This window comes from Delphinapterus leucas, chromosome 3, assembly GCF_059928025.1.
Source record: "Delphinapterus leucas isolate spDelLeu-1000000601 "Yukka" chromosome 3, BTC_Dleu_Yukka2, whole genome shotgun sequence".
Classification (NCBI taxonomy): Eukaryota; Metazoa; Chordata; class Mammalia; order Artiodactyla; family Monodontidae; genus Delphinapterus; species Delphinapterus leucas.
Genome location: NC_143131.1, coordinates 156,495,326 through 156,522,377, shown reverse-complemented (window position 1 = coordinate 156,522,377; position 27,052 = coordinate 156,495,326). Strand labels below are relative to the sequence as shown.

The following is a 27,052-nucleotide window of genomic DNA, read 5'->3' as shown; positions in this document are numbered from 1 at the left end:
GACAAGCCAATAGTCATTTCAGTGCCAATTAAGCTTTGCAATGCCAGCTTTGTTCAAAAAGAAAGAATATTACAGGTTTGGCTGGAGACACTGTATTAGCTTTGCTACCAATTCTCTCCTCAGCAATAACATGTTTGGCTATAAGCACTTACAGAAGAGAGATGAAACACAGAAGTTGAGGGAATTTTATATTTAATAACCTCAGTCATTGGTTTCAAGCTCCTCCCAAACTAATTTCTTTAGAACTCAGCAGGCTGTAATTCTTTTAATAGGAACTTTCTTTTGAAAAGAGAACCCATTTATCTCTATATCCCCTAGACCTAGTGTAGTGCCTTAGCATACAGTAGAAAATGTTTAAATGAACATCTTGCCCTCACGCCAATGATCAACTTTTACTTCTTTATCTCTCTCTAGTTTTTAAACATTGTTCTTTTCGTTATTACTCATTTATTCCTACTTTGTGTAAGGAACTATACAGTTTCCTCAACAATCCCATGAGATAGTGCCATCATACCCATTATCAGTTGAGAATATCGAGACTCTTTAAAAAGAATTATGTGGAAGACACCGCGCACTAATTCAGGTACACGGTAAGTGATCAATAAAGGTTAGCTAAATCTGTAATTTCACCTAACTGGCCTGCTCTTCAGAACTCTGGTTTACATTTAGATCTACTGACATCTGAGGTGATCTGAGATGGTGCTGGACAAAAGAGCTTCAAGGAGTAGAAAGTTTAACTTTGGCACCTCCTTCTCCCTCTAATCTTTCAGGACCAGTGTGTACCACAAATCCCCTATTCAGGCAGGCCCATCCAAGTCTGTCTCACTGAGAAATATCCCTTGTTCCAAGATGATCTCTCCCTTCCGCCTCCCCTCAAAGCTCTCAAAGCTAACTCCTCTTCAATGAATTGCCCTCCCAAGGATTTAGCATAATGTTACATTTAGTTACATCAATTTACACAAATGTAACAGACTGACAGCATTAGTAGGAGAAAGGAAGTACTTACCTTTAGGGCAAAAAAGACCCAGAACCCCAATCAATCTCTAACTAGCAAAATGCATAGGGGAGATTGGAGGGATGTGCGTGAACCATTCTATATCCTTCTCCTATTCCAACCTTAGTCTAACTTCCTCCTCCCAAATCAGATGACAGTAGGATGTCAACACCACTTGGCAACCTACATCTGAAATATTGTGATCCTCAATCTATCTCTTGCTGAAGCATAACTGAAGGAAGGTACCACAAACAACAGACGTACAGTGTTGTAACCAGATGTCTCATTCGACTATTTGGATAGGGATTGGGTAATGAGTTAATCACTCTACAATAATCACTAGAGTGCTTACCTAAGAAGTGTTTCTTTCCACCTCATCTGTTTATTATACTAACAAACACTGCAGGAGGCTGAGTTGAAATCTAAGTACTCTCTAAATTCCACTTGGCTTGTTGGCTCTAGCTTGTTGAGGATGCATATTTTAACTTGTTTTCAGTTTTTCCCAGAGAGAAACTTGGGAAAAAGCAGAGATCTTTGTTCTCTCTTTCCTGCAACACAGATAGCTTTGCTTTATGCAATAAGCAGTATGCTCTCACTAGTAGTGGCAGGAGAAATGGAATTTGAAGTCCTTTAAGGAAGTAAAGTGATCACACCTCGGCTCTAATCTGTAACTAAAGCTCTTACACTCAGATCTTTATTATTCACATTTAATTACTGATTTACCAAATTAAATACCAGCGGCTTCCATTTCCTAAGCACCTATTACTATGTAATAGGCAATGCAAGTTATAAAGCCCTCATTTTCACCGAGAAACCCAAGGATTCAAGAGGTTATATACTTTGTGTAAGAATATCCTTGTTTAAGAATAATGATAAGTGGTGGAGCCAAGACTGAAACCTAGAATAACTATGTCCAAAGTCCAGGTTGTCTCCTATGCTATACTGCCTCACATTATTTAACTAACTCATCTTAGAAAACAAGAAGTTTTCAATAAATTCTCAATTTGGAAAATTTCAACAAAATTTTCGTTCAACTGAGAATAAAACATCTGGAATTCTTCCAATTTTCACATTAAAGAGTAAAGATAAATTGAGGACAATATTTCAACCCCTCATTTTGCATAAAAGGAAACTGAGGCTTAGCAAAGTGAACAAGCTTTCTCAAGTCACAGAGCATGAGGGTGGCAGAACTGTCCAGTCTTCTTATTCCCAGTCTCTTCTATCATCACTGTACCTACCGGTAGCTAAGAAACAGCTCATAGATGTACATAAAATTTTTCTCCTTTATGCCCAGGGTCAACAATTAAGTTTTGTTCTTTTGAGTTTGGTGTCAAATAAGACTGGAAAATGCTGCTTATCAAATCCCCTTTCTGGAAATTCCCAATACATCTTTTAAAGGCTTTGAAAAGTCCTGCCTTTATTTAAAAAGAAAAAAAATTTTAACTTCACCTAAAGGAAGGTCTTATCCAAGCAATTAAGAGTAGGTGGAATAAGTGGTGGACCTTTGTTGGAAATTTAGAAGACACCAGAATCTTGAATAATCCTTCATTCTAATTCTACTAGCTGGGTGAACTTAGGCATCTGAGGTTCAGTTTCTTTTTTTTTTTTTTTTTTAATTTATTTTTGGCTGTGTTGGGTCTTTGTCGCTGTGCAGGGGCTTTCCCTAGTTGCGGCAAGCAGGGGCTACTCTTTGTTGTGGTGCGCGGGCCTCTCACTGCGGTGGCTATTCTTGTTGAGGAGCATGGGCTCTAGGTGCGTGGGCTTCAGCAGTTGTGACACGCAGGCTCAGTAGTTGTCGCTCGCGGGCTCTAGAGCATGGGCTCAGTAGTTGTGGTGCATGGGCTTAGTTGCTCCGTGGCATGTGGGATCTTCCTGGACCAGGGATCGAACCCGTATCCCCTGCATTGGCAGGCGGATTCTTAACCATTGCGCCACCAGGGAAGTCACAAGGTTGTTTCCTTATTGATAAAATGTAAATTAAAATACTAATTAACCCACTGGGTTGTAAAGATTAAGTGTAGAATGCTCAATTTAGCTATTATTTTTAAGAAACATGAAGGAAACATTAAAAATGAGAATGTTATAATGAAACTATACTTAGTTCATGTGGACAAGGAAGACATCTGTACATCAACTAAGATGACCATGTGGATTTTTTCCCTTCATTATTTAATGTGGAGTATTACACGGATAGAATTTCATACGTTGAAGCATTCTTGGCATTCCAGAGATAAATCCCACTTGGTTATGGTGTATAATCCTTTTAATATGCTGCTGAATTCAGTTTGCTAGTATTTGGTCGAGGATTTTTGCATTAATGTTTATAAGGGATATTGGTCTGTAGTTTTTTAGCAGTATCTGGGTATGGCGGTAACGCTGGCTTCAAAGAATGAGTTAGAAAGTGTTCCCTCCTTTTCAATGTTTTAAAAAAGTTGGAGAAGGACTGGAATTAGTTCTTTAAATTTGTTTGGTAGAATTCACCAGTGAAGCCATCAGGTTCAAGGCATTTCTTTGTTGGGAGATTTTTGATTATGGATTCAATCTCCTTACTGGTTATAGGTCTATTCAGATTTTCTATTTCTTTGTGATTTAGTCTTGGTAGGTTTTGTATTTCTAGGAATTTGTCTATCTCATCTAGGTTATCTAATTTTTTGGCATACAATTTTTCACAGTACTCTCTTCTAATCATTTTTTCCTTCTGTAGAATTGGTAATAACGTCTCCATTTTCAATTCTGTTTAGTAATCTGAATCTTTTCTTTTTCTTAGTCCACCTAGCTAAAGGTTTGTCAATTTTGTTGATTTCAAAGAACCGATTTTTGGTTTCACTGATTTTTCTATTCTCTGTGTTGTTTACCTAGGCTCTGTTCCTTATATTACCTTCCTTCTGCTAGTTCTGAGTTTAGTTTGTTCTTTTCCTTCTAGTCCCTTAAGTTATACAGTTAGGTTGTTGATTTAAGATCTTTGGTGTTTTAAAATTTTTTTTTATTTTTTGGCCACGCCGCGTGGCATGCGGGATCTTAGTTCCCCGACCAGGGATCAAACCTGTGCCCCCTGCACGGGAAGCACGGAGTCTTAACCACTGGACCACCAGGGAAGACGCTTTTATTATTTTTTTTTATTTTATTTAAGATCTTTTGTGTTTTTTAACATTTGTGTTTAATAGCTACCAACGCCCCCACCACTCCCCAAGCATTTCTTGCTGCATCCCGTAAGTTTTGGCATGTTATGCTTTCATTTTCATTCATCTCTACATATTTTCTAATTTTCCTTGTGATTACTTCTTTGATCCATTGGTTATTTAAGAGTGTGTTGTTTACATACATTTGTGAATCTTCCAGTTTTACTTCTGTTATTAATTTCTACCTTAATTTCATTGTGGTTTGAGAAGCTACTTTGTATGATAGCTATCTATTAAAATCAATTGAGACGTAACTTCTTATATGTAGAAAACTCTAAAGACCGCCCCCCATCCCTGTTAGAGCTAATAAATGAATTCAACAAAGTAGCAGGATACAAAGTCAACACACAAGTTTCAGTTGCATTTCTTTACACTAACAATGAACACTCTAAAAATGAAAGTAAGAAAACAATTCCATTTACAATGGCATCAAAAAGAATACTGTGAATTAACTGAGGAGGTGAAAGACTTGTACAATGAAAACTACAAAACACTGCTGAAAGAAATTAAAGACCTACATAAATGGAAAGACACCCAGTGTTCGTGGATTGGAAGACAATACTGTTAAAAACCCAAAGTGAGCTACAGATTCAGAGCAGTCCCTATCAAAATCCCAATGCCTTTTTTTTTTTTTTTTTTGCAGAAATAGAAAAACCAACCTTAAAACTCATACAGAATCTCAAGGGACCCGAAGAGCCAAAACAATCTTGAAAAAGAACAAAGCTAGAGGACTCACACCTCCTGATTTCAAAACTTACTATAAAGTTACAGTAATCAAAACAATGTGGTACTGACACAAAGATAATCAAAACAATGTGGTACGGACACAAAGACAGACATATAGGCCAATGGAATGGAATAGAGTCCAGAAATAAACTCTTGCATATATGGGAAAATGATTTTTGACAAAGGTGTCAAGACCATTCAATGGGGAAAGACCAGTCTTTTCAACAAATGGTGCTGGAAAACTGGATATCCACATGCAAAAGCTGGATCTTTGCTGTGAAATATATATACTGGTCTCTGCCCCCAGTTTCTGACATAGAGCTCCTAAAACCCTTGCAGATAGGGGTACCAGGAGATTCTTTTGTTCTAACATTTAGTTTTTGACCCCAGTTCCTGACTCAGAGCTCTCAAAACCCTTATAATTTCCTACGTGATAAGAGCGCTAGGAGCATCTTTTGTTCTAATATTTGTTCTTTGATCCTGGTTCCTGACAGAGATCCTAAATCCCTTGGAATTTCCTGGATGATATCGTTGTATTTTGTTCTAATGAGGTGACTCCTGGTGGGCTCCTGGATAGGGACTGGCCATCAGACAGAACAAACCATGATTAGAAGCTTCCAATTTTCAGCCCCACCTCCCAATCTCCAAAGAGGGGAGAGGGTCTGAAAATGGAATTTAAATCAATCATGCCTAGGCAATAAAGCCTCCATAAATATCCCAATAGTATAAGATTCAGAGAGCTTCTGAGTTGGTGAAGCCATCTACATGCCAGGAGGGTGGTGCACCCCAACTCCGTTGGGATAGAAGCTCCCCTGCACTTGGGACCCTTCTGGATCTTGCCCTAGATATCTCTTTACCTGGCTGTTTTTCTGTACCCTTTATTATATCCTTTGTAATAAACCAGTAAACGAAAGTGTTTTCCTGAGTTCTGTGAACCACTCTAGCAAATTATCAAACCCGAGGAGGGGGTCATGTGAACCCCAATATATAGCTGGTCAGTCAGAAGTTCAGGTGGCATCTGGGACTTGTGATTGGCATCTGAAGTGGGGGCAGTCTTGTGGGACTGAACTTTTAACTTGTGGGATCTGATGCTAACTTCAGGTACACAGTGTCAGAACTGAACTGAATTGAATCTAGGAGAACTGCTTGGCAGAAACTAACACAATATTGTAAAGCAGCTATACTCCAATAAAGATGTTAAAAAAGAAAAACAGTACACGTTCCACTACCTCACACTGCATCATTTCCTCCCAGCAAAAGTCCTACACTCCAAGGAAAGTCAGGTTAATTCCATGACTATAACTTGAAGAGTAAAATATTGCCTTATTCGTCCTGTAACTCACCATGAATTTGCATAGAATGCTCCTTAGACTCTAATGCCATGGACTATTTTGCTTTATCAATAAATGATGAGAACTTGAAAAAAAAAAAGAATTGCTTGATGTGTGGAAAACGTACATGTCTATTCAGAGAAAAGGAGAAACATAGGAGGAGTGTGTTTTTCCTATTCATTTACCTAATACCATATACAAAAATTAACTCAAAATGGATCCATGACCCAAATGTAAAACCTAAAATTATAAAACTCTTAGGAGAAAACATAAGCTAAAAACTTCCTGACACTGGATTTGGCAATGATTTCTTGAATGTGACACCAAAGGCACAGGCAACAAAAGAAGAGAGACAAACTAGACTTCATGAAAATTTTAAAAATTTGTACAACAAAAGACACTACCCAGAGTAAGAAGTCAACCCACAAAATGGGAGAATATATTTGCAAACTGTATATCTGATAAGGGATTAATATCCAGAATATAGAGAACTCTTAAAACAACAGAAAAATAAACAACTTGATTGGGCAAAGGACTTGAATAGACATTTCTCCAAAGAAGATGTACGAATAACCAATAAACATATAAAAAGATGTTCAACATCACTAATCATTAGGGAAATGCAAATCAAAACTATAAGCTACCATTTAACACCTGTTAGGACAGCTACTATTGAAAAAACAGGAAATGAAAAGTGCTGGCCAGGATGTGGAGAAATTGGAACCCTTGTGCAACACTGGTGGAAATATAAAATGGTACGATTGTGGAAAACAGTGTGCAGTGCATCAATAAATCAACAACAGAACTACTATATGACACAGGAATTCCACTTCTGTGTATGTACACGCATGTTCAGAGCAGCATTATTATCCACAGTAGCTAAGATGGGAAACAACTCAGTGTCTGTCAACAAATGAGTGGAATAAGCAAAATGTGATATACACATACAATGGAATATTATTCGGCCTTCAAAAAGGAGAAAATTCTGCAATATCCTACAACACGGATGAACTTTGAGAAAATTATGCTAAGAAAAACAAGCCAGCCACAAAAAGACAAATACTGTATGGTTCCACTTAAATGACGTATTTAGAGTACTCAAAATCATAGAGAAAGACAGTAGAACGGTGGCTGCCAGGGGCTGGAGGAGGGGGAAATGGGGAGCTATTGTCTAATGGGTATAGTTTCAGTTTTACAAGATGAAAAGAGTTATGGAGATGAATGATAATGATGGTTGCACAGCATTACGAATGTATTAGTTATCACTAAATTGTACGCTTAAAAAATGGTTAAGGGGCTTCCCTGGTGGCGCAGTGGTTGAGAGTCCGCCTGCCAATGCAGGGGACACGGGTTCGTGCCCTGGTCCAGGAGGATCCCACGTGCCGCGGAGCAGCTGGGCCCGTGAGCCATGGCCGCTGAGCCTGCGTGTCCGGAGCCTGTGCTCCACAACGGGAGAGGCCACAACAGTGAGAGGCCCGCGTACCACAAAAAAAAAAAAAAAAAGGTTAAGATGGTAACTTTTATGTGTATTTTGCCACATTTTAAAAATTGGGGGAAAAAGACATTTGTAGTGTGTTGTGAGATGAACTTGAACTTGATTAAAAGGTTCTAAAGTACTACAATCAGATTGTTTTCTGGGAATCAAATAAATTACTTTTCACTAAGTTCCTATTTCAGTATCTATTCTTTCATTTAACACACTTAATTCCACTAAAAAAACAAACAAAAACCACTTTGGCCTTATTCAACCTTTCCTAATGTGACTCAGCTACTCAGAATCAAGCAGAAAAGTTGTTTAGGAAGACATAAAGGTGTTATTGTTTTCTTCTTTATGAGAAACATTACAAAGGCACCAAACTTTACTAGTCTTCCAAAATGTCATCTGAGAATCTGGCCTTCCCTGTTCCCTCCCCACCCTCGAGGCCAACAGTATCTGCCACTGTATATGTTTCAAAATAGTGTGAAATTACACTTCCAAAACTTGACATGCATGAGATTTGTGTATGTATATGTATGTATATATACATACATATATACATGTATCTATATATGTATAATCTAATGTCAAGTGACAAAATGTTAACAATTTACTTTTAAATTTAATTATACTTTTCAGCCTCAAAACTTGGCATTATAAAATGCTCCATGATTTAGATTCAATTATTTATTAAACATCTATGAGTCAGGCACTGTAGTATGTGCTTTCTTATCCACTCTTAAAACAACCCTGTAAAGTTAGAAATATCAGAGTCATTTTGCAGATATGGAAACTGAGGCCTAGAGGGATTAATTAACTGTCAAGATCTCAAATGGTGCAATTCCTAATATGGAGCTCTTTCCCCTACATCATACTGCAAAGATGAGAATGTGGCTAACTGGAATTTTTGCTTTTCCCTTCCTCTTAAAAATGGGATACTTAAAGCTGCTGCAACTGCTTTAACAAAGAAAGAGAAACAACATCAAGAACAACAACAACTAAAACAAAACCCCTCTGGTTAAGTGAGATTTCTGGTGAGTTATTAAATTCACTCAACAAATATTAATTGAGCATCATGCAGCAAGCACCACAAAGAAATCACAGTCCTGATCCCCAATAATTCTGTGGAGTAAAAAGACATGTAAATAGGGACTTCTCTGGTGGCGCAGTGGTTAAGAATCTGCCTGCCAATGCAGGGGACACGGGTTCGAGCCCTGGGCTGGGAAGATCCCACATGCCTCAGAGCAACTAAGCCCATACGCCACAACTACTGAGCCTGTGCTCTGCAGCCTGTGAGCCACAACTACTGAGCCCACGTGCCACAACTACTGAAGCCTGCATGCCTAGAGCCCGTGCTACCAACAAGAGAAGCCACTGCAATGAGAAGCCTGCACAGCGCAATGAAAAGCAGCCCCCGCTTGCCACAACTAGAGAAAGCCCGCGCGCAGCAATGAAGACCCAATGCAGCCAAAAAAAAAAGACATGTAAATAAATAAACTATACACCAGTAATAAACAAATCCAAGTCTTCCAGGGAACTCAGGATGGTATCAGAGTTCTGAGCTGAAAACTAGCAGAAGGAGGTGTTTCAGGGCAATAGAGGAGTATGCATGGAGGCACAGAGGCATGAGAAAGAATGCCATGTTAAGGGAACTGAAAAATATCACTGGAATAGAAATGGAAAGGGTAGAATTATGGAGTTGGACAGTGAAATATGGGTCAGATCATAAGATGCAAAGATTTCATGCTGCTTTAATCAATGCAAAGCAAATGAAAAATCTTAGGGCCACAATCAAATCTTTGCTAGAAAGATTATTCTGGAAAGAGTAAGACGGCTGAATTGAAGAGGACAGAGACTTGAAATTAGGGGCAGTGGTACAGTTACTGAAATATTCCAAAGGGGAAATGAAGTGTAAACTAGGGTAGAGGCAATGCAGATAGAGTGGAGGGTTAATTGAGGGTAGGGGATTTTTTGGTTTCACTTATTTAACTCCAACAGGAATTTATAAACACTAATACATATATACATGCATACATACTGAAAAAAAATTCCCCAGATACTTAAGCATGAAAATATTTTCTCTTCTAAATTTATACCAGGAAAATGAAAACATTTTCAAAATTTCCTTGGTGGGAAAATCCAAAGCCAAGAGGCACCTCAGTGCTCATAGTGATTTTGCTATTTACCATTTCTGGCACTCTCACCAAACGGTAGTTTAAAAACACACAAACACAGAGGATGCATTTAACATCAAATTTTCAATTTTATTACGTTACTATTTTTTGCTATTCATTTTAAGGAAAAATATAATATGGAGAAATAGCCACTAAGATTTCCTAAGTATGTCAAATGACCCTCAACTGGCCCAAAAGAAAATTGGCAGAATTAATCTTTATCAATATCCACCTCGAAGATATGCTTCTAAAAGAATATCTGTAATACAGATATTCTTTTATACTACTCTGCCAATTACACAGATGTTATTCCTTGAAACACTTAAAGGAGTGCAAAAACAAACAGGGATGCCCAGCCCATTCTGAAGAAATAACCCAAAACTTGAACCAACTTGATCATAAATGCCTGATTGTTACATAAAAATGTAACAAACGAAGTCTAGCAAGCACTACTGAATCAGTCTGTCAAAAAGCTTCTGAGAGGACAATAACTGTGTTCTTGAATAAGAAGATTCAACAACATAAAGATGTCAATCACATCCCCTCAAATTCATTTTATAAATTTAATAAAATTTCAATTTTGAGAAGCTGATTATAAAGTTCTTTTGAGGGCTTCCCTGGTGGCGCAGTGGTTGAGAGTCCGCCTGCCGACGCAGGGGAAATGGGTTCGTGCCCTGGTCCGGGAAGATCTCATATGCCGCAGAGCGGCTAGGCCCGTGAGCCATGGCCGCTGAGCCTGCGTGTCCGGAGCCTGTGCTCCGCAACGGGAGAGGCCACAATAGTGAGAGGCCCGCGTATGGCAAAAAAAAAAAAAAAAAAAAAAATTCCTAATATATAAAGATTTTTTTAAAATACAGAAGAAAAAGGATGGGACTTCTCTGGCAGTCCAGTGGTTGGGATTCCACACTTCCACTCCCAGAGGAGCATGGGTTCGATCCCCTGGTCGGCGACTGGGATCCCGCATGCCGTGCAGCGTGGCCAAAAAACCCAAAAAACAAACAAACAAACAAAATGACAACCCCTCCCAAAAAAAACCCCCAAAAAACCCAGAAGAAAAAGGATAACTTGCTACAAAAGTGGGTAAGAAAAAGTGGACGATTCGTAGAAAAATAAACTCAAATGGCCCTTATATATATGAAAAGTTGATCAACCTCACTCATAAGGAAAAAGTAAATTAAAACTATACTGGGGCTTCCCTGGTGGTGCAGTGGTTGAGAGTCCGCCTGCCGATGCAGGGGACACGGGTTCGTGCCCCGGTCTGGGAAGATCCCACATGCCGCGGAGCGGCTGGACCCGTAAGCCATGGCCGCTGAGCCTGCGCGTCTGGAGCCTGTGCTCCGCAATGGGAGAGGCCACAACAGTGAGAGGCTCGCGTACCGCAAAAAAAAAAACAACAAACAAACAAAAAAAAAAAACTATACTGAATCTGACAACATACTCTGTTGGTGAGGTTGCCACGGGCCCATACATTGCTAGTGGGAATGCAAAATGGTACAATCCTCACGTAGGAAAATTTGGCAATATCTAGCAACACTACAGATTCGTATACATATATATAAGCATTTAATCCTTTGACTCAGAAATCTTTCTACGAATCTATCCCAAAGACACACTAGCAAAAAATAAAATGTTGGTACACAAGGCTACTTATTGCTCTATTATTTATTACAGCAAAAGATGAGAAATAACCTAAATATCCATCAATCTAAATTATGGTATGTCCATACAATAGAGTATTATACAGCTGTAAATACTTAAGAGAAATAAATCCCTATACTGCTATGCAGTGATCACCAGGAGATAATAAGTATAAAAGACAGTTGGAGAAAAGTGTGTAATATACATCACCATTTATCTTTTTTAAAAGGGAGGGGTCCACAAATATATATACTTATTACTTAGATTTTTTAAAAGAAACGTTTTTGTTTTTGTTTTAATTCTAAACTTCTCTGCAGGGGAAGGCAGGGAACAGGGTATAAGAGAGAAGAACAGAAGTTAGAGTTCTCTAAATATATTGTTACATGTAGATTTGACTTTGGAATCCTGCAGCTGTTTTATAAAACAAAATTTAGAAAAAGCAGCAGCAGCAATTTCTAAACATCAGAAGCAAAAATCAAATGTAGAGTTGGTAGCATAACTATCCAAAATGAAATTATCCCACATGACTTTAAAACACAGTAAACTGACTATACGTTCTGCAATAAAAGGGCTTAAATTGTTTTAAATAATCAAATTGTTGTTACCAGTAAGGGTATTATTGTTTTGAGACAAAGTATTGATTATGTGATAAGGCAAATGAATAATCATGTTAATCTCATTAAGAACCAATTTTTTGGGTATGGAGAAAGAAGAGAGGTAAAATGTAGGGCTGAATTTGAATTGGCAGTCCTGAATTTGAATTGGAAATATCAAATTGTTTTATCATGAATTAAATAAATACAAACATATGTGTGTGTCTGTACTATATATTATATGTATTTCCTACTTCTGTTAACTAAAAAGTTCTAGACCAACCCAACAGCAATGAGCACTCATAGCTACCAGACCTGTGGCATCTAAATATAATTTCTTACCAAAAAGTAACAAGGTTTCCTGGAGAAACACCTGATTCTAGAAAATGCACAAGATGAGTCAAACATCTTACAATGTCAAAAAGCTAAAAACCTATCAAGGACTACTGGGGCCATGAAAATATGATAAAAGTCTTCAGGAAAAATAATACAAGGCTCTTCCAAATTACAAATTCAAACGGTAAATCTTTCCTGTGACTCTGAAAAAATAAAATTATGTAAATACTAGGATTTCCTAAAAAATAAAAGTCATCAGGAGCCAATCTAAATAGACTCACAGGGCTTCCCTGGTGGTGCAGTGGTTGAGAGTCCGCCTGCCGATGCAGGGGACACGGGTTCATGCCCCAGTCCAGGAAGATCCCACATGCTGCGGAGCGGCTGGGCCCATGAGCCATGGCCTCTGAGCCTGCGCGTCCGGAGCCTGTGCTCCGCAACAGGAGAGGCCACAACGGTGAGAGGCCCACGTACGCAAATAAATAAATAAATAAATAAATAGACTCACAATTGTCAAAGATGGCACAACCTAAGCCTTAATAAGCACAATGGCAATGAAATGTAATACGTTAAATATATTTACATCCATGAGTTCACTGCAAATTTTAAAACTCTACAATTCAAATTTTAAAAATCTCAGTGGTAAACAAATGACCTAATGAACCTAATGAAACTTAAAAGCTTTTGCACAGCAAAGGAAACCATAAATAAGACGAAAAGACAACCCTCAGAATGGGAGAAAATATTTGCAAATGAAGCAACTGACAAAGGATTCATGTCCAAAATTTACAAGCAGCTCATGCAGTTCAATATCAAAAAAACAAAGAACCCAACCCATAAATGGGCAGAAGACCTAAACAGACATTTCTCCAAAGAAGATATACAGACTGCCAACAAACACATGAAAGAATGCTCAACATCACTAATCATCAGAGAAATGCAAGTCAAAACTACAATGAGGTATCACCTTATACCAGTCAGAATGGCCATTATCAAAAAATCTACAAACAGTAAATGCTGGAGAGGGTGTGGAGAAAAGGGAGCCCTTTTGTACTGTTGGTGGGAGTGTAAATTGATACAGCCACTATGGAGAACAGTATGGAGGTTCCTTAAAAAACTAAAAATAGAACTACCATACAACCCAGCAATCCCACTACCGGGCATATACCCTGAGAAAACCATAATTCAGAAAGAGTCATGTGCCACAATGTTCATTGCAGCTCTATTTACAATAGCCAGGACATGGAAGCAACCTAAGTGTCCATCGACAGATGAATGGATAAAGAAGATGTGGCACATATATACAACAGAATATTACTCAGCCATACAAAGAAACAAAATTGAGTTATTTGTAGTGAGGTGGATGGACCTAGAGTCTGTCATACAGAGTGAAGTAAGTCAGAAAGAGAAAAACAAATACCGTATGCTAACACATATATATGGAATCTAAAAAAAAATAAAAGGTTCTGAAGAACCTAGGGGCAGGACAGGAATAAAGACACAGACGTAGAGAATGGACTTGAGGACACGGGGAGTGGGAAGGGTACGCTGGGACGAAGTGAGAGAGTGGCATGGACTTATATATACTACCAAATGTGAAACAGATAGCTAGTGGGAAGCAGCCGCATAACAAATGGAGATCAGCTCAGTGCTTTGTGACCACCTAGAGGGGTGGGTTAGGGAGAAGATATGGAGATATATGTATATGTATAGCTGATTCACTTTGTTATAAAGTAGAAACTAACACACCACTGTAAAGCAATTATACTCCAATAAAGATGTTAAAAGAAAAAATCTCAGTGGGACCTCCCTGGTGGCGCCGTGGTTAAGAATCCACCCGCCAATGTAGGGGAAATGGGTTCGAGCCCTGGGCCGGGAAGATCCCACATGCCACAGAGCAACTAAGCCCGTGTGACATAACTACTGAGCCTTCACTCTAGAGCCCACGTGCCACAACTACTGAAGCCTGCGTGCCTAGAGCCTGTGCTCCGCAACAAGAGAAGCCACCACAATGAGAAGCCTGCGCACCGCAACAAAGAGTAGCCCCCTCTCGCCGCAACTAGAGAAAGTCCATGCGCAGCAACGAAGACCCAACACAGCCATAAATAAATAAATAAATAAATAAATAATTAAAAAATCTCGATGGTTACTTCATAGGATGCTAGGAATCAACTCATTATTTAAAAACTAATAAATAATTGAAAGGATCAAATGTTTATCCTGCCTTTATTATATATACTATAACTCGGTGTAACTAAACAGGGGCGGGAACATATATCTTTATCCCTATTAACAAATAAAGAAGGGCTGACAGCGTCAGAATGTCATCATTTTGTATGAAAAGGTTAGGCAAAAACTAATGAAATACAATGTATTAATGCTAATCTTGTGGAAAATGTATCTAAGGATACTAAAACTAAGCTAAATTTGAATTTTCAAGTGAAAAAGCTTTACAAAGTTTAACTGTCAACACTTTAAATTCCCAAATCACAGGGTTAATTCTGTAAATTTGAAAAATATCAGACAAGTCTTCTGTATATAAAATATTTTCTATATGTATCCTTTTTGAAGAGGACTTGCACTCCTTCGAGTATACATTAGGCTACTTGATAAGTGTTTCTTATCTTCTAACTCCAGTTTTAAAAAAGGACAGTTTTGCAAATTTTCAGTTCTACCCTTTATTAAATATTCCCTGGAAAAATAAAGAGAAATGTAACAGAACATGTGTACAATTGAACATTCTCCAAAACTGCCCCTTTTTTTGATAGAGCCCTAGTATTTATCAGGTACTTTACTTGCGTTGTCTCATATAACCCTTTTAAGAACCCAAGACACCCTTTCAGGATAAAAACCTAACTGGGAATAGAAGGGAACTTTGTCACCCTGATCTAAGAAACACTCACAGCTAACATAATAATGGTCAAAGACTGATGATTTCCTCCTAAGATCAGGAACAAGACAAAGATATTTTACTCTTGCCATTTTTATTCAACATTATACTAAAACTAAGCAAGAAGGGAAAAAAAGAAATAAAACTATCTATTCACAGATGACATAATCTTGTATATAGAAAAAACTAAGAAATTTACAAAAAACTAATAGAGAACTAATAGAGTTCAACCAGGTTGTACGATATGAGATCAATATACAAGAATCAGTTATATTTCTATATGGTAGTAATGAACGACCTGAAAATAAAATTAAGAAAACATTTCCTTTCCCAGTACCTTCAAAAAGAATAAACTTAATAAAAGAAGTGCAAGATTTGTACACAGAAAACTACAAAACATCGAGAGAAACTAAAGATGACTTAAATAAACGGAAAGACTTCTCATATTCATGGATTGACAGACTTAATACTGTTAAGATGGCAATGCTCCCCATATTGATCTAGAGTAACAGCAATCCCTATCAAAGACCCAGCTGCCTTTTTTTGCAGAAATTGACAAGGTGATCCCAAAATTTATTTGGTAATGAAAGGGATCCAGAATAGCCAAAACACTTTTGAAAAAGAACAAAGTTGGAGGACTCATACTTCCTGATTTCACACTTATTACACAACTGCAATAATCAAGGCAGTGTAGATACAGATAAGGGTAGACACAGATCAATGGAACAGAAATGAATCCAGAAATAAACCTTTAGTTATGGTCAACTGATCTTAAACAAGGGTTTCAAGGTTATTCAATAGGGAAAGAATAATCTTTACAAGAAATGGTGTTGGGAATACTGGATATCCACAACCAAATGAATGAAGTTGGACCCCCACCTCATATCCATTAACTAAAAATGGATCAGACCTTACGTGTAAGAGCCAGAACTACAAAAGTCTTAAAAGAAAACAGGTGTAAATCTTTGTAACCCTGGATTAGACCATGGTTTCTAAGACATGACCAAAGCACAAGCAACAAAAGATAAAACATTAAACTGGACTTCATGAAATTAAAAAACTTCAAAAGACATGATTAAGTGAAAAGACAACCCACAGAATGGGAGAATATTTTTGCCAATGATATATCTGATAAAGGACTTGTATTCAGGATATATAAAGAACTCTTAACAATCCAACAACAAAAGACAAATAGCCCAAGTAAAAAATGGGCAAAGGACAAAAATAAACCCACACACCTACAGTCAGTTAATCAATGACAAAGGAGGCAAGAATATACAATGGGGAAATGACAGTCTCTTCAACAAGTGGTGTTGGGAAAGCTGGACAGCTACAATGAAATTAGAACACTCCCTAACACCATACACAAAAATAAAAATAGTTTAAAGACCTACATATGACACATGATGCCATAAAACTCCTAGAAGAGAACATAGGCAAAACATACTCGAACATAAATCATAGCAATATTTTCTTAGATCAGTCTCCCAAGGCAAAAGAAATAAACACAAAAATAAACAAATGGGACCTAATCAAACTTAAAGGCTTTTGCACAGCAAAAGAAACCATCAAAAAAACAAAAAGACAACGGAATGGTAGAATGGTAGAAAATATTTGCAAATGATGTGACTGACAAGGGGTTAACATCCAAAATATATGAACATCTGATACAACTCAATATCAAAAAAACAAACAACCCAATTAAAAAATGGGCCGGGACTTCCCCAGTGGTCCAGTGGCAAAGAATCCACCTTCCAATGCAGGGGACACGGGTTCAATCCCTGGTCGGGGAAATAAGATCCCACATGCCACGGGACAACTAAGCCTGCACACCACAACTACTGAGCTCGTACACCTCAACTAGAGAGCCCCCGTGCTGCAAACTACAGAGCCCATGCGCTCTGGGGCCCGCATGCCACAACTACAGAGCCCACGTGCCCTGGAGCCTGGGTGCCACAACTAGAGAGAGAAAACCCACACACCACAACTAGAGAGAAGTCCACGTGACACAACAAAGATTCCGTGTGCCACAATAAAGATACCATGTGCTGCAACTAAGATCCGACACAGCCAACCAGCCAGCCAGCCAGCCATAAATAAATTTATTTTAAAAAAGGGCAGAAGACCAAAATAGACATTTCTCCAAAGAAGATACACAGATGGCAACAGGCACATGAAAAGGTGCTCAAACATCACTAGTCATTAGAGAAATGCAAATCAAAACCACAGTGAGGTATCACCTCACACCTGTCAGAAGGTCTATTGTCAAAAAGAACACAAATAACAAATGTTGGAGAGGATGTAGAGAAAAGAGAAACCTTATACACTGTTGGTGGGAAAGTAAATTGGTGCAGCCACTGTGGAAAACAGTATGGAGGTTTCTCAAAAAACTAAAAATAGAACTACCATACGACCCAGCAATTCCACTCCTGGTGGGTATATATCCAAAAACACAAAAACCCACACCAATTTGAAAAGATACATACACCCCAATGTTCACAGCAGCATTATTTACAATTGCCATTATATGGAAGCAACCTAAGTGTCCATCAACAGATGAATGGATAAAGAAGATGTGGTATATATACACAATGGAATACTACTCGGCTATAAAAAAGGGTGAAGTTTTTGCCACTTGCAGCAACATTGATGGACTTGGAAGGTATTATGCTAAGTTAAATAAGTCAGACAGAGAAAGACAAATACTGTATGATATCACTTATATGTAGAATCTAAAAAATACTATAAACTAGTGAATATAACAAAAAAGAAGCAGACTCTCCAATACAGAGAACAAACTAGTGGTTACCAGTGGGGAGAAGGGGGAAGGAGTGATATAAGGACAGGGGATTAAGAGGTACAAACAACTATGTGTAAAATAAGCTACAAGGATATATTGTACAACACGGGGAATATAGCCAACATTTTATAATAACTATAATTGGAGTATAACCTTTAAAACTTGCAAACCACTACATTGTATACCTGTAGCTTATATAATATTGTATACCAACTATACTTCAGTTAAAAAAAAAAAGATGTAGTGTGTATATACACACACATACACACACAAAATGGAATAGTACTCAGCCATAAAAAAGAACGATATATTGCCATTTGCAGCAACATGGACCTAGAAAATATCATACTAAATGAAGTGAGACAGCGAAAGACAAATATTATATGATATCACATATGTGGAATCTAAAAAAATAGTACAAATGAATCTATATACAAAACAGAAACAGATTCACAGACATAGAAAACAAACTTATGGTTACCAAAGGGGAAAAGAAGAAAGGGGAGGGATAAATTAGGAGTATGGGATTAAAAGATACAAACTACCATACATAAAATAGATAAGCAACAAGGATTTACTGTGAAACAAAGGGAACTATATTCAGTACCTTGTAATAACCTATAATGGAAAAATATCTGAAAAAAATATAACTGGATCATTTTGCTATACACCTGAAACACAACACTGTAAGTTAACTACACTTCAATTTTTTAAAAATGGGCAAAAGATTTGATTTTGTATCTCCAAAAGAAGACACACAAATGGCCAATAAGCATATGAAAAGATGCTCAACCATCTTTTCAGTCATTAGGGAAATGCAAATCAAAACAACGAGATTGAACGAGATTAATACCTCACGCTTACTAGGATGGTTTCAAAGATGGATGATTAACAAATGTTAGTGCAGATGTGGAGAAACTGGAACCTTCGCATACTACTGGTAGGGAAAATGGTATAACTGCATTGGAAAAACTGTTTGGCAATTTCTCAAAAAGTTAAACAGAGGTACCATATGACCCAGCAATTCTACTCCTAGGAGAACTGAAAATATGTCCCCCAAAAATTGGTATACAAATATTCATAGCAGCATCAATATTAATAGCTGAAAAGTTGAAACAATAAAAATGGCCATCAACTGATGAAATGGATAAACAAAATGTGGTTTATCCATACAATGAAACATTATTGGCCATAAAAAGGAATGAAGTACTGATATAGGCTACAATATGGATGAACCTTGAAAACATTATGCTAAGTGCAAGAAGCCAGGCACAAAAGGCTGTACAGTGTATGCTTCCATTTATACCAAATGCCCAGAATTGGCAAAATCTATGGAGACAGAATATAGATTAGTGGTTGCCAGGGGTTAGAAGGAGAGAAGAATGGAGAGTGACTGCTAATGGGTTTCTTTTTGAGGTGATGAAAATGCTCTGGAAGTAAACAGTGGTAATGGTTGCACAACTTTGTAAATACACTAAAAACCACTGAACTGCACACTTTAAAAGGGTTAATTTAAGATACGACAATTGGGCTTCCCTGGTAGCGCAGTGGTTGAGAGTCCGCCTGCAGATGCAGGGAACACGGGTTCGTGCCCCGGTACGGGAAGATCCCACGTGCCGCGGAGTGGCTGGGCCCGTGAGCCATGGCCGCTGAGCCTGCGCGTCCGGAGCCTGTGCTCCGCAGCGGGCGAGACCACAGCAGTGAGAGGCCTGTGTACCGCAAAAAAAAAAAAAAAAAAAGATACGACAATTATATCACAATAAAATTGTTACTAAAAAAGAGAGCCCAAGAGACAAAACTAGAAAATTAGTAATGATCAGAAAACATGATAAGAAATTCGATAGAAGATCAAAAAAATCAAGATAAATGTACAAAATGCAACAGCATTTTTATTAGTAACCATTTAGAAATAAAGAGATATCCCATTCACAGGGTGACCAAAACTACAAAATACCTAGGAATAAGTGTAATAAGGAATATCCAAAAACTAGAGGAAAGTTAAAAAATATATTTTAAAGGACATGTGACATCTGAATAAAGAAATGTACATGTGCCTGAATTTCAACCAGTCCCAAATTATTATTTTAAGCAATTCCAATAATTCCACGGCTGCACAAAATGATTTTTTTTTAACTTTTTTTTTTTTTTTTTTTTTTTTTGCGGGCCTCTCACTGTTGTGGCCTCCCCCGTTGGCGGAGCACAGGCTCCGGATGCGCAGGCTCAGTGGCCATGGCTCACGGGCCTAGCCGCTCTACGGCATGTGGGATCTTCCCGGACCGGGGCACGAACCCGTGTCCCCTGCATCAGCAGGCAGACTCTCAACCACTGCGCCACCAGGGAAGCCCTAAACATCTTTATCGGAATATAACTGCTTTACAATGGTGTGTTAGTTTCTGCTTTAGAACAAAGTGAAGCAGCTATACATATACATATATCCCCATAGCCCTTCCCTCTTGCGTCTCCCTCCCTCCCACCTGCCCTATCCCACCCCTCTAGGTGGTCACAAAGCACTGAGCTGATCTCCCTGTGCTATGTGGCTACTTCCCACTAGCTATTATTTTACATTTGGTAGTGATATGTCCTTGCCACTCTCTCATTTCATCTCAGCTTCCCCTTCCCCTTCCCCGTGTCCTCAAGTCCATTCACTACCTCTGCATCTTTATTCCTGTCCTGCCCCTAGGTTCTTCAGAACCATTTTGGTTTTTTTAGATTCCATATATATGTGCTAGCATACGGTATTTGTTTTTCTCTTTCTGACTTACTTCACTCTGTATGACAGACTCTAGGTCCATCCACCTCACTATAAATAACTCAATTTCGTTTCTTTTTATGGCTGAGTAATATTCCGTTGTATATATGTGCCACATCTTCTTTATCCATTCATCTGTCGATGGACACTTAGGTTGCTTCCATGTCCTGGCTATTGTAAATAGAGCTGCAATGAACATTGTGGTACATGACTCTTTCTGAATTATGGTTTTCTCAGGGTATATGCCCAGTAGTGGGATTGCTGGGTTGTATGGTAGTTCTATTTTTAGTTTTTTAAGGAACCTCCATACTGTTCTCCATAGTGGCTCACAAAATGATTTTTAAATGTACATGAAAGAACTTGTAAGGATTACCAATAATTAAAAAAAAGAATAGGGAAGGAGTCCTGTCCTATCAGATATTATCAGTAAAATTTGGTAGAAAGCTATTATTATTAATTCAGTAATGCCACTAGCAAATAGGTTATCGAAAACAGAGTACACTATGATAAAGAGGACTACTCAAATCAGTTGGGGGAGGGACTGACTATTCAGCTAAACTATAGTCTTTCCTGGAAAAAAGCAAGTTTGGGTTCTCATCTCATACATACAAAAAATTAATTCCACATGGATTAAAGATCTGATTTTAACAAGAAATCTATAAAATATTTTGAAGAAAACAAAAAAGAACATATGTATAATGCCATTAAGTAGAAGGCATTCTTAGACAAAACAGAAAATCCAAAAGCCAGAAAGAAAAAAATGCCAATTTGATGACATAATTTTAAATAAGGGTAAGTGAAGAGATTAATGATCAAAGATAAATGTCACGAAAGAAAATATTTGCTATACATGACCAGTATACATAAAGAACTCGTACAAACTGCTAAGAAAATGTCAAATAATCCAATAGAAAATGAACAAAGGATAAACAGGGAATTTATACAATAACTAACCATAAGTAGCCAAAAGGAGCTCAATCTCATCCATAATCAGGAGTTTATAGAACGGAATTCAATCTTAAAATCAGCACTTTTTATTCTGCAACCAGAAAACAAACCTTCCATAATACCGTGGGACATCTGCAAAGCCAATCCCTCACTCTTATGTCCCTACTCTTTCCCATTTGAAATAGCTTAAAACAAGTGTTTGCATTAGCTGTTCAAACTCAACTGACTGCAAAACAAAACCAAAAACTACAAACACCACTCCCACTAGAAATGCAAATTAAAACAAGGACTCTGAAAATTTAATCAGATTAACAAAAACTGAAAAGACACCATCCAGTGCTGGCAAGGATGTGGGGAAACTGGTCGTCTCACATCCTCTTGGTGAGAGTGTGAGCTGCCAAAACTCCCTGGAAAGCAGTCTAGCAGTAGCTATTAAAATTTACAACGTACATTGTTTTGACCCAGTAACACCACATTTTTAGGATTCTGTTTAGAATTAAAAGCCCTGCTATGCAGCAATATCCCCTAGGATCCTTAACTTCTGGAACACTTCCTTCATCTTCATGGTCTAACTGAAACTTGGCTTTTCCCTGAAGATCCTCCCCCTGAAGCCCTCTCTCCCATTTTCTCTCTCATACCTGTGGGTATGGAAGGGAGAGAACGGTCCTCCTTGTTCATTCCCACTTTGGGGGATTCTTCTTCCTTTCTCCTTAAAAAGTCCATCTTCACGTAGAGAAGATTAAGAGAATTAACATTAGTGATGATGTCCAGGATTAGAATCACACTTTTGGACTTCCTTTGCTGTGTTCTCTTTCTTCAAAGTGTCCCATACTGTTTCTATTGGCCCTACTCACCTACCTGTTGTTGAAAACAAATCAAAACCTAGGGCCAGAGCGGCAGTGCTAGGTAGTAAGAAAGAGAATCCAGAGTTCTGGATTCAAATCTAAGCTCATCACTGACCTTAGGTAAATTATCTCCTGATCCTAGTTTACTCAACAATACCAGAACCTACACCATGTTTACTGGGAGGACTTAAAGATACAATGGATCTAGAGCACTTTCGATAAAGTAAATGCTCAATAAGTGTTTAAACAATGTCAAAAACAAAAACACCTTCGAATCTCAAAATTTCATACTCCTGTACAAGCAGAAAAGGACTGTTTCTTCCTCTATTGGCCATGTATAGCTCCTTTAGTTGCTTCTCTCTTTATCCATGTCATCCTTCTAAAGGTGTTCAAACAGCAACCTAGAGGCAGTAAACCAAGACACCAGGGGAATCGGCTATACTTGGAAATTTGGAAACATGGACTTCAATACAACTGACCTTCCCCATATTTGTATTAGCTCCTCTTAAAACTCATCATTTCCCATTTGAAGAAAATGGGGAAGGCCTAAAATAAATACGGCATTAGTTATTCATATTCAACTGCTTCTAAAATAAACAGGAGAAAGTAACTAGAAGAATCTTAAAAGACATCAAACAGACTTAGAAGCCTGCTAAATATAACCTAAGGAGTTCCAATCAAATCATATGTCACAAAAAAAGTGAAATAGAGGAAACCTGAGATTTCCAAAATATTTCACTTTTGCTAATTTCAATATATCAAATGAAGCAACTTATTGAAAACTGACTCCTAGCAGTGTCATCCTGTTCTGTCCTAACCCCTGTGGAGATTCCAAGCACATGCTCCATACTGTTAGTGAAGCAAAGCTGAAACCTAGTGTTATTTCACTCTCTAGTTGAAAAAATCTTTGATGGCTCTTCAAGCCTACAGATTAAAGTTTAAACCATTGAGCACAGGCCTCCAAAATCTGGCTGTAATTTACCTTTCCAGTGTTATTTTCATCTTCCAATTCTCTAAATCCATCACAACAAACACATTCTACGTTATTTCATATCCATGCCTCAGCTTTGAACATACTCCTGCCCACCACCTGTTATTCCATTCCTCCTTCAAAGCAGCAAAGTACAGTGGAAAGAGTTCAGCTTTTAAGTTCAGATCCAGATCCACTAGATTTCTAATTCTAATTCCATCCCCACTACTTAAGAGCTTAATGATCTGGAGCAAATACTTTACTAGACCTGTTTCCTTACCTAGGAGGAGGCATATCACCTGTGGCACTTTTACAAGGCTATTGTGAGGATTAAGCATAATGGTTCTAAACTATCTAGCACCACGCCTAAGGCACGGTAGAAACTTAATGGTAACTACTGAGCCATCCTTCTTTCCCCCTCCATCCTCATCAATACTACCATTTCCTAAATTTCCACAGCACTTTGTTTATACTACTACGTATATTACACCATGAGCACTAATATACTGCAGAATACTCATTATTTATGTATGTGTCTGGCTTTTCCATTAGGTTATAAGCAAGATGGTTATGGGTATGGATTTCTAAATCTCTGCCACTTACCACCTGAGCAAGTTATTTGACCTCGCAGAACCTGTTTCTTCATTAATAAACTGAATTGGGGTTAACACCTTACAGTGTTACAAAAAGGTTTAAAAGAGTTAATGTACATCAAATACCTCGTATAACGCTTGACACCTAGTAAATTTCAGAGGATGTTAATGGTAATCTGGATGATGAACCTGATCCAAGCAACTGCTTAAAGAATACACAAATGTAACATGTATTTGTCTTATTAAATCCAATTTCATAAAGCAATCTTAATACAACTTTAACCTGCTACTCACCTCTCTTACTGATAGAGACAGCCAATGAAGACAAAAACAGAGATTCCTATGCACTTTATCTCAGAAATGCTACCACATATTCATGTTCTTCCAGGACCAGACTAAGCACTTCACGACTTATGGTTCACCTCACCTCTTAACACTTTAAACAACATGGGGGCTTATCCCTCAAGAGTAGTAAGGGATAAAATGATCTGCCAGAGTTAAACAACACTCTGAAATTAGTAGTCTGTAAGGAAGTAGAAGCTAGTTGTCTGCTCTTTATTCATTTTAATTCTAACGTGCTGTGTCATCAATTTCTCTACTCAAAACTCCAAACAAATGTCAACTACTTCTATGACAGTATTTTCCAATTTATACACTTCCAACCCACTGCCTGATTTAAGAGAAAACACTTCAAAATTAACTGCAGTGAAATCAAGGAAATCACAGAAAAGTGAGAACTTGCAAAGAGAAAAAAATACAATATTAGAGCATTTGCATTCCACTTTCAGGTGTACACTGCTACTTACATGGGTTGTACAGCACACACGTCAAGAGCTCAGGAAGGGTTCTGGAAAGATGGACCTGGTTTTAAATCTGACATCACAACTTACTAGCTGTGTAACCTAAGCATGTTACTTCTTAAGCCTCATATCCCTCATCTCTAAAATAGGGATTGTAACAGTATGACTCTCATAGGGTTGCATTAAATACAATAATGTATATTAAGTGTTTCAGGAAAGTACCTACAACACCATACTCAATAAATGGTATTCTATCCATTTGTTGTTATTGCCTGAGCACTAAGGTTTTTGGTGAATACTGTGTAATTAATGAATATTTAGCATATTTTATATTAGGAAATAAGCGTACCACTAACTTTAATTCTATCCTAAGTTAAATAATGATTAATAGTTGCAATACTGTTTAAGAGCAGTTTACTGTTTACAAAGCCCTTTAGACATCCATAAACTCATTTTGATCTCCACAACATCCTTAGGGGATAAACACTTTTAAGATACGTATTCTAGAAATAAAGAAACTGGTACCCATCAGGGTAACACAGAGTCAAGGTTACCTAAGTCTCCTCCAACCAGATTCTCCAACTCAGGGATAAAGTGCATAGTGTCCAAAGTTCTTAACCCAAACATCCACTAAAAGGAGGCAGATTCCAGCAAGTTTCCCACCCTCCTCAAGCAGAGTCAAGAACGTGAGCCCAGGAATAAGCCCGGGGTAATAAACCCCGTCAGACGGCACTGATGACATTTATCATGCACTGTTTCATTACGAGGTGTCCTCCCACATCTTTAGGGCAGGGGCTAATCCTGACCCCACTGCCACCAGAGCGCCCAACACAGGGCCTGGCACCCAAGAGGCCCTCAGTAAACGTTTGTGGAAATGGCATGGGAGGCTGGTAGGAGGCCTTCCAGAGACCCGAAACGAAGCCAACTCCACGGTGGGGATTAAGCATCCCAGTAGATCCACAGTCGTTGGCGGAGAGGGTCCAACCGGTAACCAGGCTGGAAAAAGGATGGCTGAGGACGGGCGCCGCTAAGGGGAACCCGGGAAGCTAACCCTCTTGAGGGGAGAGAGGGGGAGCGGGTCTGCCCGCAGCCATTCCTGGAAGGCTGGGGACCGACAGAGGCTCGGGCGCCGGGGGCAGCAAGCAGGGCAACTGGCGCCTGGGGGGGGGAGGAGGCCGCCTGCTGGTCTGAGAAGAATCTCGGGCCCAATCTGAGCAGGGTTCTGGGCTCCTCTAGGGACCCACTCCCTAGCCCGCGGTGGCATTCGCTTCACCGAGTACTCGCTGCTACCTGAAACTGCAGCAGCTTCTCTGTCTGCTCCTGTGTTAGATCCCGCTCCTCAGGCGCCGCCATTTTGCAGCCGCCTCTACGCTTCTGACCCGTCCGCACCGTCACCCGCCGGAAATGATCTCAGCAGCAACCACATCCGGCCCGCACAGCCGCCGGCGCGCAACTGCGTCTGCGCGTGCCGGCCCAACCTGGAGGCCGGGAATGGTGACAATTTCCGCCGCTAGAGGGCACCACTCTCGGGCCGATCCCTAACACTTCCGAAAATTGTCGGGGGACAGTCTGCCCAAGTCGCCCTTAGGAGTTAGGCGACGAACGGATCTACCAGAGACTTGACTCTCGAATAGATCGCAAAGAACCGAGAGGTCCCGAATGCCCCTCGAGAAGCTTCGGAAATTCACGAATGCCCCTCGGCAGATTTCGCCTTCTTCCTAACCATTTTCATCTCCAGTGTTTCTTAGGAAATTGCAGTCGTTCAGAAATATCGGCCGTTTGATTCCTGCCATGATGTTTCCAAAATCCCCTGACCATCTCTCAGGAGGTTCCGAAAGTCCCCGAATACTGGGGGCGGGGTGGGGGTGGGGGCGTTTCCCACGCCGCCTTCGAGCCGGAAGCTGTGGAAGGTGTGCGCCCCTTGAAAATGGTTGGCACTTGGCCACCCGGGCACTACCAGCCTTAGGCAGAGCTTTCCGTCCACGCCTCTTGCGACTCTGATACTGCCTGCC

The 27,052-nt window shown here is 39.0% G+C and overlaps 1 protein-coding gene across 7 annotated transcripts in view; it reads right to left on the bottom strand.

Moving 5' to 3' along the window:
- LOC111169825 (FAS-associated factor 2) overlaps window positions 1–26,430 on the bottom strand; it is a 57,314-nt gene extending 30,884 nt beyond the window's left edge. The window contains exons 1-3 of one of the 7 annotated variants that reach the window (XM_089909696.1): window positions 26,331–26,384; window positions 25,047–25,087; window positions 22,471–24,442 (exon numbers count right to left, since the gene is read on the bottom strand). Coding sequence is in view for 1 of the 7 variants with exons in the window: in XM_022564334.2 (XP_022420042.1) it covers window positions 26,331–26,393 (63 nt within the window). In the remaining 6 variants the exon portion in view is untranslated. The other 6 variants (XM_089909702.1, XM_089909701.1, XM_089909697.1 and 3 more) reach the window with 6 other exon arrangements.
- Between the last annotated feature and the right edge of the window lie 622 nt (window positions 26,431–27,052).